The sequence below is a fragment of the Gorilla gorilla genome, chromosome 9, assembly GCF_029281585.2.
Source record: "Gorilla gorilla gorilla isolate KB3781 chromosome 9, NHGRI_mGorGor1-v2.1_pri, whole genome shotgun sequence".
NCBI classification, from domain to species: Eukaryota; Metazoa; Chordata; class Mammalia; order Primates; family Hominidae; genus Gorilla; species Gorilla gorilla.
Window position 1 is genome coordinate 128,762,815 of NC_073233.2, and position 21,312 is coordinate 128,784,126.

The 21,312-nt window shown below is 48.4% G+C and overlaps 1 protein-coding gene across 3 annotated transcripts in view; it reads left to right on the forward strand.

Annotated features, from left to right (window-relative positions):
* GRIK4 (glutamate ionotropic receptor kainate type subunit 4) overlaps positions 1-21,312 on the forward strand; it is a 477,203-nt gene that overhangs the window by 308,498 nt on the left and 147,393 nt on the right. For all 3 annotated transcript variants that reach the window (XM_055356137.2, XM_031016481.3, XM_055356138.2), the window contains exons 7-8: positions 11,375-11,553; positions 16,298-16,351. In XM_055356137.2, coding sequence (XP_055212112.1) covers positions 11,375-11,553; positions 16,298-16,351 — 233 coding nt within the window. The remainder of the gene's footprint in view (positions 1-11,374; positions 11,554-16,297; positions 16,352-21,312) is intronic.

Consider the following 21,312-nt stretch of genomic DNA (forward strand, 5'->3'; position numbering starts at 1 on the left):
GAAATGTGTTTTCTATGACTCTCAGTCAATTTGTGACATAAATTTAGTGTTTATGAGATTTAGCTAATTTAAGCCAGCACCTTCCAGCAAGTCTGTGCATCTGTGTGCTCCCGGCGGCAGCTGTGCACCCACATGTGGTCAAACAGGTGCTGGCCACTGGCTACTGCTGGAGCCCAGTGCCTGAGCCCCAGGTACCTGTGTCCTGCGCAGCTCACCTGTCCAGGGCTTACCCGGGGGTTTTTATGGGTTGCACTGCAGAGCGATTCCATCTTTATTAGGGCTCCTTTCTATGGCTTCTCAGAACTGCTCTGCCTTCTCAAGCCCTTCCTGCATCCTGGAATCCCCACAGTCTCCAAATACAAAAGCCACCTCTCTATTAAGAGTCAGAACCACCTACTTTCCCAGACCTCTGTGCCTGGCATGTGCTTTAATTCATTTATCCAATACAATTTTATTGAATATTCAATCTGTGCTACCCAAGAAATCAAGGAACTGAGTTCCAACTCGGCTGTGACCACCCAGTGGGTTTGGAGGTGTTAGATCTCCCCATTTCAAAGTTGAGGAAGTTGAGACTCTAGGAGGTGAAATGACTTGCCCAAGGCTACACAACTTAAGCACCAGGGCCCAAACTCAAATACAGGCCTCCTCACTTCCAGTTGAAAGCTCTTCCAGAGCCCTGCAGTGGATGCAGAGAAAATAGGGCCCTTGCCACTGATCTGAGAAGGCCCAGAGTGGTTTATGCTAAGTGTCAAATGTGCAATGTGGCCAGTCGAGGAGAGTGTCCCTGAGTACAGGGTGCTAGATAGGCTTTGGGATGTGGGCAGGATCTTCAACTGGATCTCAAAGGATAAAAATGATTTAGAAAAGGAGGGAAAGAGATAGGTCATGCCAGATGAGGAGCAAGAGAGGGAGGCAGGGATCCTGATGCTGTGCCTAGGGGAAGTAGGTTGGAGCCTAGAGTCCATGCTGGATAAAGATGGAAAGAGAGGCTGGGGAAGGTAGCAGAGATCCTTGTAGCAGGCAAGGAACATGAACTTTGTCCTGTGTCATCTGCGAGCCCTTGAAGGTCACTCTCTGAGGAGTGTCTTCTAAGGCGAGGCAGTTCTCATCATGGGTGTGCCCTTGTGGAACAACTGGTTTTGGGTCTATGAAAAGGGCAAAGGAGTTGGGAACTGGAATTAGACCCAAGGAGCTGGGGACCCTCAGACGTGGAGAAAGAAAGTTGAACTCAAAGCCTTGTTCAACAGGCAGACCCTGAGTGGCACCAGCAAGTTGGGTGCATTCAAGAGCACTCCAGTCCATCACTCAGGCAGTCAACAGGCGTCTTCGAGCATCTCCTGGGTGCTGGGCACCCTTACACTCTATGTACGGCATAAGAGAGCAGCACGCAGCCTCTGTTCTCAAAGATGAAGCAGACTTGGTGGAAAACTAAGCAGGGTCGATGGTCATGAAGCAATTAACACAGTAAAATCGGTGCAGTGGCTCACACCTGTAATCCCAACACTTTGGAAGGCCAAGGTGGGAAGATCACTTGACATCAGGAGTTTGAGACCAGTCTGGCCAATGTAGTAGAAACCCCGTTTCTACTGAAAATGTAAAAATTAGACGGGCGTGGTGGTATGCACCTGTAATCCCAGCTACTCGGGAGGCTGAGACACGAGAATCACTTGAACCCTGGAGGTGGAGGTTGCAGTGAGCCGAGATCATGCCACTGCACTCCAACCTGGGTGACAGGAGTGAAACCCTGTCTCAAAAAAAAAAAAAAGAAAGAAAGACAGTAAAATGATAATTGAGGCACACTGGAGTTCTCCAGCAGGGCTTCCATGAAAGGGGTTTGGCAAGAAATCAGTGAACATAGATTCTAACCCCCTCAGCTAGAGAAGAAGAAAGGGAGGCCCAGAAGGTAGCTTGGTTTGGCTAGAGTCTCATAATTAGTAAGTGGTAGAGCTTGGATTTGAATCCAGATTCTCTGAATCACAGTCCAGTGCACCATCGTCGTTACACCCGTATTTATCAAATGGGTTTCCTCTGGATCTGTGATGACCAAAGCAGTAGCCACAAGCCACGTATGGCTATTGAAGTGTACATATGAATTGATTAAAATTAAATAAACTTAGAAATCCAGTTCCTCAGTCTTGTTACATTTCAAGTGGTCAGTAGCCATGTGGCTGGTGGCTGCTGTGTTGGACAGCACAGGTGTGGAACATTCCCATCATTGAGGAAAGTTCTACAGGACAGCTCGGCTTTGATGATACGTGTTTTGTGGACCAGGAGTTTTATGGCAAAAAAATAATGTTTGGATAACCCTTCATTCTATTTATTCCTAGTGGAGGAAGTTGACGATACACATTAGCATGGACACACTCAGATGTCCTGTGGCCAAAACATGTATTTGCTTCATTTTCTTTCAAATAAGTTTGACTGTGAGCCGAAAAAGAATTCTGATCTTACAGCCTGAAGGATGTTCCCACTTCAAGGAACACAGTGGGAAGCTCTGCATTCCACTGGGTGGTTTTCCTCCTGTGGTGCCCTTGGACCATCGAACGGTGTAACAGGCTCAAGGATTCTCCCCTGGAACTGACTGCCACACGCCCATTTTGGCAGTACTGAACTGGTGTACCCTGTGTACACAGTGGGGTTGTTAAGAAACAGAGGGTATCCGCAAATGTCTCCAGGCAAAGATGGTCCTGCCGTCTTCCTCAATGCTGGTACAATATCTCACCAACCTGACAGGAAGTTCTTTTTGTGTCTAGTCACAATCTGGCTTGCTTTTAGGCTGAGACTTGTTTCCTCTGCTTCAGCTCTTACTGGGCTTTTGGGAAACAGGTTGCTCAGATGTTTGCTAAGCATCTACTACACACTAAGCACTATGCTAATACTGTTGCCTCCCAGCCCAGGGCTCTTCCCATTAGAATTATGACATTCCTTGACATTCAAACAGTTCCGTGCAGATGGCAAAGCACTTTCACTTAACATTTCTCCATTTTACCTCCCTCCTCCCCGGTCATTCCAGAGCTGAGAAAACAGAGTCTTTGAGGTGTTAAGGGATGCCAGGTCGCACAGCTGGTACGTGGCAAAGCTAAGACTTTATCTTAGTCCTCTGATCTTCAAGCTGGCTCTTCCCTCTCCATGACCCCCTTCCACCATCATGGTCTGCACAAACAGCCCTGGAGCAGTGGTTCGAGGGTGGGCTCTGCCTGGCAGGTGCAGTGTTCAGGGAAGGGCAGAGATCTCTCTGAACAACATGTGCCCTTGTTCCCTCGAGCAGGGGTGCAGGACAGCTAAGCACAGACAAGGTTCTGGAGCAGATGTGCCTGTCCAGGTGCAGTAGGGGACGGCCCACATCCCAGCGGACTTGGCAGGCACATAACACAGAGCTGCTGGAACTCACCTGCTGAGGCTGCTGAGGGACTCCAGTCCCCACCCTCCAGGGCCAGAGCAGGGGAGGTGGAGCAGAGAAGTTCAAGGGCAAAGAGGATTAAAAATCTAATCAAGGGATGAGAAAATGAGGGACCAAAGGGAAATGCAGCTCAGAGCTCTGAAGGAGACACTCTTCCATCTTCCTTGTTAATGCAGGGCCGAGAGATACTGTGAGTAGAATTAGGAGCAGAATCTAATTCTATTTTCCAGCCATCAAAATTAGGCATAACGGAGATAATTCCATGGAGAATCATGCCACTTACTCTCTTCCTTCCCAAAAGTAGATTTTTAATAAGCAGGTTTTGGACCAAGTAGAGAGATATTATATATTACATTATTTTTCTTTAATGAGAAAAAAAGAACATTTGCAAGTGCCTGTTTCTGATGAGGCTGGGGGAGGAGATGTGGTGAGCAGCCCAGGCGTGGTCCTCCTGGTCAGAGCTCACAGAGCCTGAGGGAGTTGGCTACTGGGGGGCTTCCAAGGAGAGTTGGGGCTCACCACTGTGGGTGCCCAGGGCCTGTTGGTCAGATCACCCAGCCCTGCCGCGGATCTACCTGTTGACCTCAGGCTGGGCCCGGAGCCACAGGTATAACATGCTGTGTATTTCCCTGCTATCTTCCTACATGTCTCAAATCTTATTTTTTTTCCTTCTTTTTTTCTTTTCTTTTCTTTTTTTTTTTTTTTTTTTCACAGGGTCTCACTCTGTTGGCCAGGCTGGAGTGCAGTGGCGCAATCTCAGCTCACTGCAACCTTCATCTCTCGGGTTCAAGTGATTCTTCTGCCTCAGTCTCCCAAGTAGCTGGGATTATAGGCATGCACCACCACGCCTGGCTAATTTTTTTATTTTTTTGTAGAGACAGGTTTCACCATGTTGGCCAGGCTGGTCTCGAACCCCTGACCTCAGGTGATCTGCCTGCCTCGGCCTCCCGAAGTGCTGGGATTACAGCTGTGAGCCACTGTGCCTGGCCTTATTTTATTATTATTATTTTTTTAATGCTTGCTTTTGTATTTCTTTCTGAGTTTTTTGTTTGCTTGTTTTTATTTGTTTGTTTTTGAGACGGAGTCTTGCTCTGTTGCCCAGGCTGAAGTGCAATGGTGCGATCTCTGCTCACTGCAACCTCTGCTTCCTGGGTTCAAGCGATTCTCCTGCCTCAGCCTCCCGAGTAGCTGGGATTACAGATGTGAGCCACCATGCTCAGCTAACTTTTTGTATTTTTAGTAGAGACAGGGTTTCACCATGTTGGCCAGGCTGGTCTCGAACTGCTCACCTTAGGTCATCCGCCCACCTCAGCCTCCCAAAGTGCTGGGGTTACAGGCATGAACCACCGTGCCTGGCCTCTTTCTGAATATTTTAATGTCCTTTTTGTGGTTACATGGCCTGTGTCCCCACATCTTCTGCTGCTTATTTTCTACCTGTGAGATCTTGGAAAAGTGACTTTACCCTTTACCTCTGTTGTCTCATGTATAAACAGTGAAACCTCGCTCCCGGGATGGCTGAGGGGATTCAATAGAATGACACCTGGAGAGTGAATAACACAGTGTCCACACCGATGAAATGCTCGGCGCACATGAGTTTTCCTTTCCTCCCTTACTCTGATCTCTTTCAAATGAGGCAAGGCCAGACCTGGGAGCAAGAGTCAGCTGAGGTTGGGCTCTGTCCTCCTACCAGCCTGTGATCACCAAACGTGGCCCAGGCTACTGGAGAGGAGCAGACTTGGATCTCGAGGCAGTCCCTGCCCTTGGGGAGGATGTGCTGTCAAAGAGAACGGCAGGATACCAGAGTCGGCCAAGCTGCACCACCACTTGGGAGCTGTGTGACACGGAGCAGGTCAATCTGCCTCTCTGAGCCTTAGTTTCCTCCCATGTAACAAGACGATAATAATGTCTACTGAGGTAATTGGATGGGAAAGTAACTGGGCCCAGAACACGATACCACATTTAATTACTGTTATTTTATTCTGCAACTCCGCTTATGGCAGTGGGGGTGGAGGATGGGGAGTAGGCAGTGATACCCAAGGCCCTGGAAGAGTAACCAGGACGGTAGTGGGCCTTCCCTGTGCTGTCCCCAGGAGGCCATGTGGGAGGCCTTTTGCTCATAGTGATACAAAATTAACCATGCAGCTCTGTGCTGATACCAGGAAGGTCACAGTCCTCCCATTACAGAGCACTTACTACGTGCCCAACACCATGCTAAGGGTTTTTATATTATCTCATTTAAATTTTAGATTCTCTTATTTAAACCGTATAACTCATGATAACCGTATAAGATGGGCTCTATCAACATTCTCATTATATGCAGAAGAAAAGAGAGATTATCTCCATCTTCAAGGTCACATGATTCCTGCTCCTTCTCTCCCAGCTTTCCTAAAGAAGACAGAGAAGTGAGGGACCATCTTTCCTATAGTATGGGAGGACCGAGACCATCCCATGTATCAGAGACCAGAATGTGGAATCAGATAACCTGGGTTTGGATCCTGGCCTGTCCCGGGACCTCTGACCCTATGATCTCAGTCACTGAATTTCTCCCGCCCCAGCAATTCTGTCTTGACTCAGGGATAATAATACCCACCTCCCAGGGCAGTCAGGAGGATGAAATCAGTTGGGTATGTGAAGGAATTTAGGAAGCACTGAAGGTTATTCTCAGAGCAGGGATGTCTACCAGGTCCCAGTAGCTGAGGCCCAAGCTGGAAACACATCCTGAAATCAGGAGGCTGATGGGAACACAGAGGCCGGGATCTTCCGACACCCATTGTTGCCATTGTAGAAGGGACAGCCTCGATGGCCAAACACGGCCACCTACGGTCCACCTGTGAGCAACAAGCCTCAGCTGGCTCCTCTCTCCCTCTCCTCTTGCCCTGCTGGTCTTCCCTGCCTGTTCCTGGAGCAAAGCTTAGGTGCGGGATGGGACAAATTTGGGATGCAGGTAAAATACATCATTCCAGAACTTGAACTTGTTCTGTGCCCCTTCCCCACCTGGGGACACCTTGGACCCTCATCTTGTCCCTCTGGTGAGGGTTCGCTCCATGGAACAGGTCCGACAACCGCACACCCTGAGGCATGGGCACCTGGCAGGGGGAAGGGGAAGGTTTAGGTTTAGGACACTATGTGCCATATTGAATTCATACTATCTCATTAAATCCTCACCACAATCCGCCAAGATCAATATTATATGAACTGCTTCCCTCAAGGTTAGAAAGTGCTGGTCCAGGACCAAGGCACTACTCCAGCCAGTAAAGAGGGAAGGAAGCTTGTTGAAAGAGGTGTTTATTTTTATAATATTTTTTAATACAAGGGTCCTCTGTGTCCCCTGCAGACCCATCACTTAGGTCTTGGTGTCCTTGTCCTGCGGCTGTGTCCACCCTGGCTGTGCCTTTCCCTACCTCGACATCCTCCTCCCACCCCTCTTGGCCCCTGCCTTCCAGTTCCAGAAGCCAGCCTCCCTTCTTCCTCCCAGAACAGCCTGCCTGCCGACTCTCTCATCGATCCGTCCCGCTGCATCCTGAGCAAGGCTAATAGGTTCCCTAGGCCCCTCTCAGCCTTAGACTTGGCAGGCAGGCAGGCAGGCCTGCTGCTGGGCCATGGTCTGGAAGGAGAGGAGGGTAGGGGTGGAAGTGGATGGGGTGTGGGGAAGAGAGCAGCTTTTAACCCCTGTGATGGCAGCTGCCTTTGGTGAATCCCTTAGTTCCATTAAACAGATAAAGGTGAGGAGAATGACAATTTGAAAATGCCAAACTGCCCTGAAAACTCTTAATACTCTCAATGTAACTAAACCACACTTTTCCTAATGTAAATTTCTTCCACTGCCTAGAATTAAAAAGTATCCTCTTCTGATTCATAAAATTAGAGGATCTCTGGGCTGGAAAGACATCAATGTTTTACTAGTTCGACTTTCCATCCACTGGTTTAATTCCCTCTACAGTGATCCTCAAGAGGGGCTTCGGTCTTTCCTTGACTACCTCCAGTGATGGGGAACTCACTACCTCATGGGCAGCCCACTGCATCATAAAGGAAGAGTTATTCCTTACGTTGAGCTGGAGTCTGTCTCCCTGTGACTTCTACTCCCTCATGACTCCCGGGTTTAGTCCTTGAGGCTGCCAAGAGCTAGTCTGCCTCGTGACAGCCCTTCCTTCTCTCCCTCTGGCCAGGCACCCAAGTCAGCTGCTCCTCAAGTGACGTGGCGACGGTTCCTGCCTGGCACTGCTGCTCCCCTGACTTGTTAGGATTTAGTTACTTTCTTCCCCCCCAGTCTCTACATCAGTCCAATCCAGCAAGCACCATGCACCCTGCCTGCACTGGGGATATGCAGGGAAGTCTGAAATGGGCTCCCTACCTAACACTGAAATCATTTATGCACATACTGTATATTACAAATATATACACACACATCTATGCACATACACATACTTACGCATATACGTGCTCTCAAATACTTTCTATGGTTTAAAACCAAGGCTATCTTTGGCGGGTTGGATAATCCTGTAAGAGGTGGGAGACGTGAGAAGAGGGTGGAGGCTGGAGAATGGAGAGAAGGTTTCAGGAAGGAGATGGGGTAAAGGGTAGTTGAGGGGTGAGTGGAAAACAAGGTTTGTTAAGCCCCTTGTAGTTGCCATCTTCTTAATGACTCTGTAATGTAGTCACTCCCCTTATTCCACAGAAAAGGAAACTGAGGCACAGAGGGGTGGGGCCGTTGCCATAGTAACCTGCCTGGCAGTGCTGGGGTTGGCACTCATGTCCTCAGACTGGGTTCTTTGTGCTGAGCCAGGTGTGTCCAGGTTGGGAAACAGAACAACTGACTGATAGGCAATTCTGGGCGGGATGCGGACCTCCCAGAGGACTCGCCGCCTCCTCCTCTCTCCTGTCCCCGCCCCGTGTCTCAGCACACAGAGCATGTTATATGGGATGGGGAATGATGCTGTTCTTTGTTTAAAGGACAGCAGAACTCTCCAAGGGGTAGCAGGCTGGGAACTGATTGGAACAGGTCCCCAGTTTATCTGACATCTGGGGGGCTCTCTTTCCCTGGGAGTTTCGTGCACCTGCCATTTGCAAAGGAATAAAGCATCCCCGGCGGCCTCTGCCAGGCAGCACCATGCTATGCATAACCCTGCTGTCATCCCCCAGCCTTCCCTGTCTCGTCCCACTGAATTTCATTGCCTGTCTGAAGAATCCCAGGGGATTTGGCCTCTTTCCCAGTCAGGCTCCAAAGATTCTTCATGCTCCATTCTAGGACCTGGGGAGGTTGCCTTTGCCACCCCTTGCTTGTTTACCTCTCCAGCTGTGGGGCACCCTCACCCACAGCCTGCCCAGGAGATAGCTGAGACTCCAGATGCACCAGCTCCGTGGCCTCCCTCCACCTCCTTGTTAAGAGAGTCTTTTGGATCAGACACCCAGACCTTTGTTCAGGTAGGAGTTAGCTTTTCACATCATCTCTGAGGAAGAGGCGGTAAATACTCTCTCCACTTTACATATAGGACAAAATGAGGCTGCCCCCTAAAAAAAAAGATTAAATTCAGGCTGCCAAACAAAACGGGGATGTGATTTGAACTTCATCATCAACTTAGCTGCGAGTGCCGGAACCCTAAACTCCTGAGGGCAGGGACTGTATGTGACGCGTCTTCTCTGCCTGGTGTCCTGTCTGCACAATGCCTGGCACTCAGGACATGCCAGAGAGTGTTGGTTGAACAGATGTGTCCTTGCCTGACTCTTCATCTGCTTTGCCGCACCTGCCCTTGGAGCACTTCTGGGGATGGGTAAATACAGGAGTAACATGGAGACCGTACATCCCACTTCCCGGCGGCCTTTCTCATATGATCACAGTGAGTTCTCATCCTCCTTTGCCCATTCTACAGATGAAGAATGGAGCTTTGAAGAGGTTAGACAACTTCTCAAGGTCACTTAGCCAAGGAGGGCTGACCCTGAGCTTGAATCCAGAGCTTTGGGATCAGGATTGGCAGGGAGTAACCCGGCAACATCAGTGCCACTGTTGTGGGGGCCAGTGGTGAGGGGCTGTGAGAGGCACAGATGGCGGCGGCAGAGAGTCTTTACAAGTCTCCATCGAAACCCTGTCAGGGAAGAGAGGAAAGGCCAGCGTTGTGGTTTGCACAGCTGGGCTGTTTCTGAAGCATCTTAATAAATAACAGGCCTTCCCAGGGCTTCTTCCCGACCTGCCACAGCCTCCAGCTCCCTAGAAAGCCTTCTCAAAACAGGTGACAGGAAGACGGGTTGGCAGCACCTTCCCAGAGCTCCTGTCTCTATCAGGCCAGTCCCTTGGGCTCCAACTCCACTACCCTCTCCTTCCTGTGAAGAAAAAAAAAAAAAAGCACAGACACACAACCAGCATCAGCTTCCCTCTCCTAAGCCCTGAGACACGTGTCTCTGGACCTTCCCAGGCACTGTGCCCACTGCCTCCAGCTGAGTTTGTCCTCAGAGGCAGCCTGGTCTCATGGAAAGAGGGTTGGATAGAAATCAGAAAACTGAGATCAGAATTCTGGTCCCAGCTGTGTCCCCGTGTCTCTGTTTGCTGAGTAAGTCATGTCACCAATCTGCAACGCGAGGAGGTGGACGGGAGGCTCTCCCTCCTTTTTGGCCTGGGCAGTGAGTAACCTATGCGGGAAAGTCTTCCGGGGTTGTAGTCAAGCCATCCCCGAGTTAAGTATCCCATCAGCCAGTACAGAAACCAGCAGCACGGGGCCTTGGACTGGTTAGAAAGCCAACCCTTCCCTCGCCATCCCAGTGTGTGAGGCCAGTTGCTTGTCCTTCCTACCTCCAATTCTCCTCTGTGCTGGGGATTATAATACTTTATGGGATTGTCGTGAGGACTTACATGAGATAAGCCATGTAAAATGTTTAGCACATTAACTGGAACACAATAAGCATTTGATAAATGTTGCCCTTATCATTGCTTTTGGGAGCAAACGCCTACGTGATGTCTTTTTCCATGGGAATTGAGACCACACTCTGCCTCCTGCACCCCCACCCCCCACATTTCCCTCCCCCACCCCATACACACATACCCTCTCCTGGCTGGCATGCCTTTCCAAAGACAAGGCAGAATTAAGACCCTCATGTCTCAGTGACATCATTCTGGAACCCCTCCTCCCACCAGGGCCCTAGGCATCAAATAGCTGGTGGGTGGGAGAGGAGGGAGTGAGGGAGGGCAGGGGTAGGTCCTTGGTGCACAGTCCCTTTTTTCTGTTTTGTTCTGGGCCCAGATTCTTGCCTGCTGGAGTGCAGTTCAAAGCCTGTTCCCTTATGATCATCATAATACTTTGTCTTAATGCAGCCACGAGGCTCTGAGGAGTTCAAAGCGTTTTGCTAGATCTGTTTTCTGGGCCTTGGGATCTTAAGGGAATTGTTCCTCCACCTCCAAAATGAAAACAAAGGCTCTTACAGAGCCCATTGTAACATTTATGAGGGTTTACCATGTCCGAGGCTCGGGCCTGAGCCCTTGACACGTGGCCTCTTGTAATCCTTGCCTTGGACCTGAGTGCTGGCTGCTGTGATAATTCTAACTTCTCAATTGAGGAAACTGAGGCCAAGACAACTGGCCACATGGAGAAGTCCATGAATTAGGGAAGCAGACTCAGGCCTGGTGGTCTCTGAACCCAGGTCTTGGTCTCTGTGCATCCTATCCGGCTTTTGAGGGTGGTGGGGAGGAGGGGGGATTCTCTTATTCCACCCAAGGGAGCTTCTGTCTCTACCTTAAAAGAACATTCTCGAGGGAGTCAGGGGAGGTGATGGACTCAGAAGTGTTCTTTTATTTTAGATGGGATCATTGAAGCCCAAAGAGGCTGAGAAACCTGCTCAGGTTATGATCTGTCTCCTTAATGCTGTCAATGGGGCCAGACCCCCCCACCCCACTTCCAGCCCACATCTCCGTGCCTTCCTGCTTCTGCCCAGGTGTCTCTAGAGGCAGCTCTGTGGACCCTCAGGGGCTTCATCCTCTCTCCCCTCCAGGCCTTTTAAACCTAGAGAAGCTGCTCCGGCAATTCCTTATCTCCAAGGACACGCTGTCCGTCCGCATGCTGGATGACACCCGGGACCCCACGCCGCTCCTCAAGGAGATCCGGGACGACAAGACCGCCACCATCATCATCCACGCCAACGCCTCCATGTCCCACACCATCCTCCTGAAGGTGGGAGCCTCCCTCTCTCCCCCACCCCCTGCTGAGCTCCACCCTCCCCCCTCCTTGCCTTGAGGGTCCTCCTGAGCTGAGGCTGACGGAGCCCTGGGCTGGACCTGAACTCTTACAAACCTCTCTCTGTGCTTCTGTTTTCAATGAGCGGTTCCCGAAAAATGAAAGAAGAAAGCAGGGTGAGGGTGATGTCGTTTTCAGCACTGGGGCAGCAGGGCAGTAGGCAACGGAGACACCTAGATGCTGCCAAACTTAGACCCTGCTAAGGGCTCTGTGGAGAGGTCTGCGGGTTCCTAGGAGGGGCTAGGGTGGGGCACCCAAGGGGCTTGGGCAGAGGCTGTTTGCCAAATGGTATAGAAATGTTTCCGTAGTTTAACAACAGGACCGTCACACCAGTGTGTACTGCTGAATGCCAGCTCTGTCTTTAGTCCTGACACGGTGCACAACAGTTACACAGCACTTCTGTGTAGTCGATCTCCCAGCGTAGAGCTCTCAGCAATGATGTGAGGTAGGTATAATGTCTTCCCTCACAGAAGAAGGAACTGAGACTCTGGGAGATGAACAGATGCGTCCAAGGCCCAGCCCTGAGTGGAGCAGGGCTGAGCCTGCACAACCCTCTCTTATCTGCAAATCAGGTAGTGTCTCCTAAGCTCCTGGAGTTGGAGGGGCAGTGCCGGCCCCTGAGTCAGAACATGCACACGGGAAACCAGAACTCTGTGAGTGAGGCTAATCCAAGAGAGAGAGACGTTGGGAGCCTAGGGGCCCCACACAGGACAAACTGCTGGAAATAGCTGGGTAGCATCGGAGTCACCTGACGCCAGTTCCTGGGCTGGTGGCTGGGCTGGGCATGAACTTCGGAGAGAACGGGCCCCGTTTCCAGGCTCCTTGGTGGCTCCCCCAACCTCTCCAGGCGCACTGGCCTCTTCTAATGCCATTTTAATTGCACGTTTGAGCACAACCTGCCTCTTCCACTGGGGGAGCGAGGCTCCTCGTTAACCTCTGCCAAGCTGTGAGGAGCCCGCAGACACTCAGATGATTGTCTCCCCTCCTTCCCTCCCTCCCTCCCAGCTGCCCCTCCTCAGCTCGTTTTTGACTCAGAGTTAATAAGAGATTTGAATGAGTTCTCTCAGTACTGAGGGCTGTCCCTTCAGCCCGTTGCTATAGTAATCTTCCAGAGCTCCAAAGCCATGTCTGTCTGTGTACGTATACCCAACTCACATTATCTCTCTCTCTTTCTTTCTCTCTGACACACACACACACACACACACGGAAACACAGCATTTTTCTCTTTTCTTCCTTTTCCTCTGTCTTCTCTTATGCCTGGAGCCATGATCAATGAAGTCATTAAGGGTAGAAAAGCTCCACCAAGTTTCACGAGAGGAGAGGGGCCCTCTTTAGGGAAGGTTGGGAGCAGGAAGTGAGAGCTTCAGCTTAGTAGATAGATGTCCCTCCACCACCCTTGTGGAAGGTAGCTCAGAATACACAGGTTCCCCTGTGGTAGCTGGAGCCCGCCTGAACAGCCCCTAGGTAGAAGCCTCTGGGGGCCAGCCTCGTGCCCTCCATAGCTCCCAGCATCTGATGTTGCACTATTTTTTTTTTATTCGAACAGCATTACTAGTTCATTGTTGAAATTTTGGAACATATAGAACAGAAAGCACATAGAAGAAACCAAAAATTATTCACAATCCTATCACCCAGAGCTATTTAACCACTGTTCAATTTTGATGTCTGTTTTTTTCTGCTTTACAGACACAGTTTTCCCCCAAATTATTGTCATACTGCACAAACTTTTCTGTAAGCACTTTTTGTCCACACTTAATTCTATGCCATGCATTTTCCCCATATGATTAAACATTTTTCTAGAAATATTTTAATGGCTGCCTCATTTCCTATCATACAGATGTCCCATAATTTATTTAACCATCACTTTATTGTTGGAGATACAGGTTGTTTCAAATCTTTTGCTACAATAGATAATGCTGAGGTGCACATCTTTGTACATAAATCTTTATACACATTCATGAATATTTCCCCAGCATACATTTCTAGAAGTGGAATTACTGAGTTAAAGGTATGCATGCTTTTAAGGATTCTGATATGATTTGCCAGATTGCATTTTAGAAAGGCTGTAACAGTTTACACTTTCGCCAGCAGCATATAGGTGTCTTATAGCACCCTTGCCAATACTGGGTATGTTAATTAAAAACACTTTATAGGTGTGTGTGTGTGTGTGTGTGTGTGTGTGTGTGTGTGGCCATGCTTTTGAAGGAAGCTCTGCCTGTAGTGTAGTGATCATTATTAGCAAACGGTTCTGCTCGATGCCTCAGGGCTGTCTTTCCTGAGCTCACCTGTCAGCCCCAACTCCTGTGACATTGGAGCCACACTGATCAGTGAGCAGCAAGGCTTCAGGAAAGCCTGTTCCCTTTGCCCATTTGCCTTCCCAATGGCCCAGGCAGGCAGGCGTTCCATCAGGCCTGGCCTCTGTCCTCATGCTTCCCTGGGGCTCCGTACTCTTCCCTCCAGGAGGGCACAACAGGGCCTCTCAGGGCCTCAGCAAGGATGGGAAGCAGAGTGGGCAGGGAGCACACGGGGCCTCTGGGAGACTCAATGTGCACGTGGGAGTCCAGCCCCTGGAGCTTGGCAACACTCTGCCGTCTCTTGATTTCAGGAGGATTTGCAGAGTAATCCCTGATTTTATTGAGCGGCTGTTCCAGCAACGAACTCCATGTTTACCCAGAAATCAGGCCTTAAAAACCAAGGATCTCTTGTCTTTTATCTCTAGGACAGCAGATTTCACAAAGCGGGTTTTAGCTCCCCACTGTGACCCCGCCCGGACCCTCTGCCCCCAGCCTGTCGCTGTAAGCGGCGGGCTTGCTCCGTGGGTCGCATCCGTCTAGGCAGGGGTGAGACGCAGCAGCACTCTTACTTGGACAGGGTGATTGTGTGTGTGCAGTGGGGCGTAGGATGGGTTGGTCATCTTGCCACATCATCCTCTTGAAAGTGGAGGAGGAAATATAGCTTGGCCTGGAGGAAGAAGGAGCCTCACCAAAGAGGCTTTGAGCTCCCTTGTGCCCTGAGACTCCTGCCCCAGTCACTGAGCATTTGCCCTCCAGCTTCCCATTGGAACAACCATGATAGAGTTACCCCCAACCTGCTCCTCAGGGAGCCTGCAAGAGTTCCTATAAGAATCCTATAAGATTACAGACGCGGTGTCTCACGCCTGTAATCCCAGCACTTTGGGAGGCCAAGGCAGGCAGATCACTTGAGGTCAAGAGTTCAAGACCAGCCTGGCCAATATGGCGAAATCCCATCTCTACTAAAAATACAAAAATTAGCCAGGTGTGGTGGTGGGTGCCTGTAATTTCAGCTACCTGGCAGCCTGAGGCAGGAGAATCACTTGAACCCAGGAGGTGGAGGTTGCAGTGAGCCATGATCGCGCCAATGCACTCCAGCCTGGGTGACAGAGTGAGACTCTGACTCAAAGAAAAAACAAACAAACAAACAAAAAAAGAAGCTCACAAAATTATTTGAGTTCCTTGGGAGATGAACACTATGTAAGAGGAAAAATGTAATCATCCTTGGTCTGGTTTCTCCTCCATCCACCTCAATAGTCATGACAAAACGGGTCTCCCAGTGGCCCAGGGCTGCAGGATACATTATGAAAATCTAGCCGACTGTCAGGAGGGATGAGGGTCCCTAGAGAGAACGGGGCTCATTGTTTTCCTGATCTACGTGTCAGTTTCTATAGCACCTGTCACACCCAAAGCCAGGCACACTGACAGGGAAGGTTGGCTAGGGGTATTTATGACGGGTACAAAGATCAGACAGAAGGGAGACTCTTCTGATGTAGCAGTTCTCAACTGTGGAGTGATGCCACACTGATGCGCTGTGATCAAGGGTGAGGCATGCCACAGGCAACTGATTCCTTATGACAAATAAAGGACCCAAGTTTGCAAATGAGTCACTTGTTTCCGACATCACTGCAGATTCAAGAATACCCTTATGAGTCTGCCCTGCACTCTGACAGAGTGGAGTTCATTTGCATTGCTACAACCTACGGACTCTCTTATCTATGCCAGGGCCCCAAAGAGAGTTGTGTTTGTGGTTCCATCAATGTAACAGTCCTGAAGGGGGAGTATAGTTTGGATAAAAGCACTAAAATTAGGCTGCCTGGATTTGCTTTTATCTTTTCCATTAATGAGACATGTGATCTTGTGCAAGTCACTTAGCCTTTCATTGTGTCAGTTTCCTCAGCTGTAAAATGGGGTTGGGGAGGAATAATAGCGCCAACCTCATAGAGTTATCCCATGTAGAATGCTTGAGAGTGCCTGACACATACGAAACAGTGGGTTAGTGTTAGCCATTGTTATTGTTAATAGCTGTGGAGATCATTATTGTAGTCTTTTTTATTATTTGCTTCATTTCCCTAAAAGTCATTTTGGTTTCAGTAATGTCTGGCTATATCCATGGGAGTATGTTGTGTACAAGAACACCAGCTACTACGCATGCCACTGCAGGGTAGGGGCTCAGGCGGAGGTGGAGAGACCCCGCTCTTGAGACCAGAATTTCTGTGCTCCATCCTCTAAGATCAAGGGCAACATAAGAACTAATCAAGATGTTCTGTTCTGCCTGGTGCCAAGGGGCAGTGGGCCAGACAAATGGTAGACACTTGGAACCCCTACTGCTCATTTGCTTCAAGTGAGTTTTTGTTTTCTTCTCTAATCTCCTTCTCTTCGCCTTGCAGGCAGCCGAACTTGGGATGGTGTCAGCCTATTACACATACATCTTCACTAATCTGGTAAGATGTTCTCACAGCTCACCTCCTTGGAAGAGAGTGTTGTCAGTGGTCAGGATTGATGGATTATGAGGGACAAAGCCCAGGGGATGACGAGTACAGGAGATAGAAGCAGAGGAGCAGAAGCCAACCAGAGAGGCAGGGCGTCCTGGAAATTCTCATCCCAATAATTCTGAGCCACAGGAGAATGAGGATTTGGGGAATCTAATGCCTCCATTCAAATGCCGCTAGCTACATAAAGCGAATTCTGGGCTGTAGTGTGATGGACGAGCCGCCTCAGTAGGTCCAGTTACTGGCCTGCAGTCTAGTCTCTACATGGACTTAGGGATCAGGTGTCCTAAAAAGTCCTGTGAGGTTTAGGAGATGACAGCCCAGAGAGACAGGCTTGGACTCTGAGATCCTTGTTCTTTTCCAGCTGTCGGTGTCTATGAACAGTCCTTTCCAGGGGCTGCTGTGGGATTGTTAACCCTGTAGCATCTAACAGGCCTTTGTTCTCAGAGTTGAAACAGACCTTAGAGGAATTTAGTGTGACCTTTCTTCTGGTATAGGTACTCCCACAACAGGCTTGTCAGGAAGCCATTCAGCCTTCGCTTGAACTTGAGTAGAAGTGCCTAGTTTGCCACCACCATCAAAATACCTGCCCCATTGTTGGGCATCTTCATTGTAGTCTAGCATGCACATAGATGAAAACCACACATATTATATGCGCATAGCTTAAGAAAACTTTTTCCAAGTAAGCACACCTGTGTAAGCAGCACACAGCTCCAGAAATAGAGCATTACCAGCACCCCAGAATCCCCCTCATGCCCCTCAAAACATAAAACAGATGAACTTGTTTCCTTTTTTTTTTTTTTTAACCTAACACTGCTGCTATAAATTAGAGCATTAATATGTAAAAAGGGAGAAAAGGATTAGACTACTCCCAGAGCAAAGCAAAAGCATTTGCTTAAAGTAAGGAGGCATCTGGGGGAGCCTGGGCAAGTTGGCAAAGGAGCAAAGAGAGATTAAAGTACAGTTGTGTTCCATTTTGGGAGCCTGGGAAATAGAAGGAGGAGAGGGAAAAGGCAGGCCAGTGCCAGCCTGCTAGAGAGGCTCCCTAAATTAGTCCGGCAACATGAGTAGAGGAGGAAGGAACTGGGCAACGAGGTGTCGCTGGGGTGATTTAGCAGATGGAAGGAAGCCATTCATTTGGAATATGAGTTCCCAGGACAGTAACCGGAATGAGGTGGAGTTGCTTGGCTTAGAGGTTTTTAAGACAGCATCCTCCACAGTGTACCACTATTTCCCATTCATAGAAATCATAAGAATGATGGTGATGATATTATCTAGTGGAAAAAGCACTGGCCTGTGAAGTCAGGAGGCCCAGAGTCAAGTCCTGACTCAGCCTTATGCTCACTGTGAGCCTTTGGTTGAGTCGCAGTGACTCTCTGAACCACAGTTTTCTCATTTTAAAAATGGGAACATAAAACCTTACAAGTTTATTATGAGGATTAACTGGAATTCTGTAAGTTAAAACGTATTTTAAATAGCAAAGTACTATATGTTTCTAAGGCATTATATTTAGAAAAATATATAGCTCTATGATGCTTTCAGTTTTCAAAGAGCTTTTCTCCTTTTTGGGTGGGCATGGATGAGATCAGCTTTGGGAATTAACAGGACTCATGGAATTAACAGTTTGTAAGTTTGCAAGAGGAAATCATGATGAAAAGTAACTGTATACATGATGCTGGTTGAATAATAGTCAAGAAAACGACAGCAGAGCCATTGCAAAAATCTGCCAGTAAGAGAATATTCTAGAAGCTTTTCATGAGTGTGTTGGCTTTCTGAAAGGGACAAACCTCTAATAGGAGTAAAGAAACTGTTTTTAGGACCACTCTTTCTGCCCAGTTGCAGTTGGTGGTTTTTTTTGTTTGTTTGTTTGCTTTTTATTTTGTTTGTGTGTGTGTGTGTTTTGTTTTTGCTTTTTTTGAGACAGAATCTCGCTCTGTCACCCAGGCTGAAGTGCAGTAGTGCCATCTTGATTCACCTTCCAACCTCTGCCTCCCAGGTTCAAGCCATTCTCCCGCCTCCGCCTCCCAAGTAGCTGGGATTACAGGCACAGGCCACCATGCCTCGCTAATTTTTGTATTTTTAGTAGAGACGGGGTTTCACAACATTGGCTAGGCTGCTCTCAAACTCCTGACTTCAGGTGATCTGCCTGCCTTGGCCTCCAAAAAGGCTGGGATTACAGGTGTGAGCCACTGCATCTGGCCCAGTTGGTGTTTTGGGCCATAGAGGGAGGGGCTTCATCCAGAGGGTAATGAGTTGTCTTCTGCATTCTCCAGTCCCTTCTCCCCAATACAGATGCCAGCTGGGTTTTCATTCTTATTTCTTCTTTCTCTGAATCCCTTGGGGATCTCCACCGTGTCTCATCACTCTGAATTCTGCTACAGTGATGCAGTAGGTCCTCAGATCAGCTTTTAGAGAACAAGCAGGGTGAACGGGAAAGGCATGGACGGACCTTGGCATTAGGTACTCATGACTCAAAACTTTTGTTTGGCTAGCTACTGGCTGTGTGATCCTGTGCAGGTTACTTAACCTTTCTGAGCCCCAGGAACCTCTTCTGTAAGTGGACACTAATAGTACCTGCCTCGGGAGGTAATGTACACATAGCAATGGACTCACAATACGAGTTTATTTAGGAGAAGGTGTTATTTTAAGAAGTCCAGCTTATGCCTCCCATGGGCTAAAATGAATGGAAGATGCTTATTTTGCTCCCCAGCCATGCATGGCCTGTGAAAGTGACTCCTAAAATGCCATTTTATTTATTTCCAGATAAGAAATAGGACTAGGTAGTATGGTTATTGTGTGTGACCGAACTGACCATTGTAGGGTTTATTTGTGTCCGTAATTACTGAGTAATTGATCAAATGCCCATACCTCACTCCCATCCAGGCATAAAGAAAAGTGATTGATTTAGGGCATCTGTAATAAATGAATTAGGTTGACTGCTGTGGATTCTGTCAGTTGATTACCCATCACAAGAATTGGGACAAAATTATCCATCATGAATCGAACTTCTAAACCATCAGTTCATTTGACCCTATAGAAACACAGTTTCTCTCTCTGTCAGGGTCCGGTCAGCAGAAGAGTGAGTGTTCTAACCCTGAGCCTTGGGTGACAGAGGTGACTGATGCAATAAGAGGAATTGAGCCAGAGAGAGCAGAGGCTGCTCGGGGGTCACACAGCCATCACAGGCGGAGCTGGAAGAAGCTGGGCAAGTCCAGGGAAGGGCCAGGTCTCTGGTGCAGGGGAAGCTGGGCTCAGTGACAGGGTGACAGTGAGGTGTCAGGCAATGGAGAGAGACACTTCTGCAGGAGGGGAGAGAGCAGCAGACAGGGACAGCCCCTCTCCAGAACAGAGGAGGAAGTCAGTGACAGGAAGTATGGAGATGAAGGCACACAGTCAGAGGAACTGACATCTGGGCCTTTTATTTATATTATCTATTTCAAAACGAGATCTGGGTGGTCGGAACTGATGTTGGAGACTTGATCAGTGAAACAGCATCATGCCCCTGCTTCTGGTTCTAGTGGGTCAGGAATCATTCCCCACAGAGCAAATCTCTGATCAACAGACGGCAATGGCACCTGGTTAAGGTGGGAGCCCTGGGGCAGAGAGTCAGCTTATGAGGTCCAAATCGTGAGAACTTGACAGGGAAATTGACAGCACTTGGCCAGAGGTCAGGCACACAGAGAGCAACTATGAGGAAGTAAGTCCTGGCAGGTACACTGAGGCAAGGGGTCAAGAGTCCAGGCCAAAGTGAAGTGGACCGATTAAGGAACAAATTAAGAGAAATAAAATTACTGTGCAGAGTCATAAAAGCATGCCAACACAGAGAACTAGTTTCTGCCCTCATCCAGAAATCAGTCTGCCTGCCTGCCTGCCTTCGTTTGCAGTTTAGTGGCGTTAATTATATTCTTAGTGTTGTACAACCATCACCACTATATATTTCTAAAACTTCATCCAGCCAAACAGAAACTCTGTACCCATTAAGCAGTAGCTCCCCATTCCCCCTCCCCATGGCCTGTGGTAACCTCCATGTTATTTTCTTCTCAATGAGTTTGCCTATTCTAGCTAGATGCCTCATAGAAGTGGAATTATACAATATTTATCTTTCGTGTCTAGTTTATTTCACTCAGCATAATGTTTTCTAGGTTCATTCATGTTGTAGCATGTGTCAGAAATTGCATTTCTTTTTTTTAAGCTTTGTATTATTGTGGTGAAATATATGTGACATAACATTTGCCATTGTAACCATATTTAAGTACACTTTTCAGTGGCATGAAGTACATCCACATTGTTATGCAACCATCAATACCATCCACCTCCAGAACATTTTTCACCTTTTCAGAATGAAACTCTGTACCCATTAAACGCAAACTCCCCATGCCTTTTTGCACCCAGCCCCTGGCAACCACCATTCTAATTTCTCTCTGTATGGATATGACTACTCTAGGTATTTCATATAAGCGGAATCATATAATATTTGTCCTTTTGTGTTTGGCTCTGTTTACTTAGATTCATGTCTTTAGGGTTCATTCATATGTCAGAATTGCCTGCCTTTTTAAGGCCAAATAATATACTGTGTGTGTGTAGACACACACACACCAGATTTTGTGTATCCGTTCATTCATCGATGGACACTTGGGGTCGCCTCCACCTTTTGGCTATTGTGAATAACGCTGGCGTGAACATGGGTGTGCAAATGTCTGTTCAAGTCCCTGCTTTCAGTCCTTTTGTGTATATGCCTAAGAGTGGAATTGCTGGGTCATGTGGTAATTATCCGTTTATTTATTGAGAAACCACCAGACATTTTCCAGAATGACCACACCATTTTTCGTTCCTGTCAGCAATGTACAAAGGTCCCGGTTTCTCTGCAACCTTGACAATACTTGCTATTTTTCATTTTTAAAAATAATAGCCAT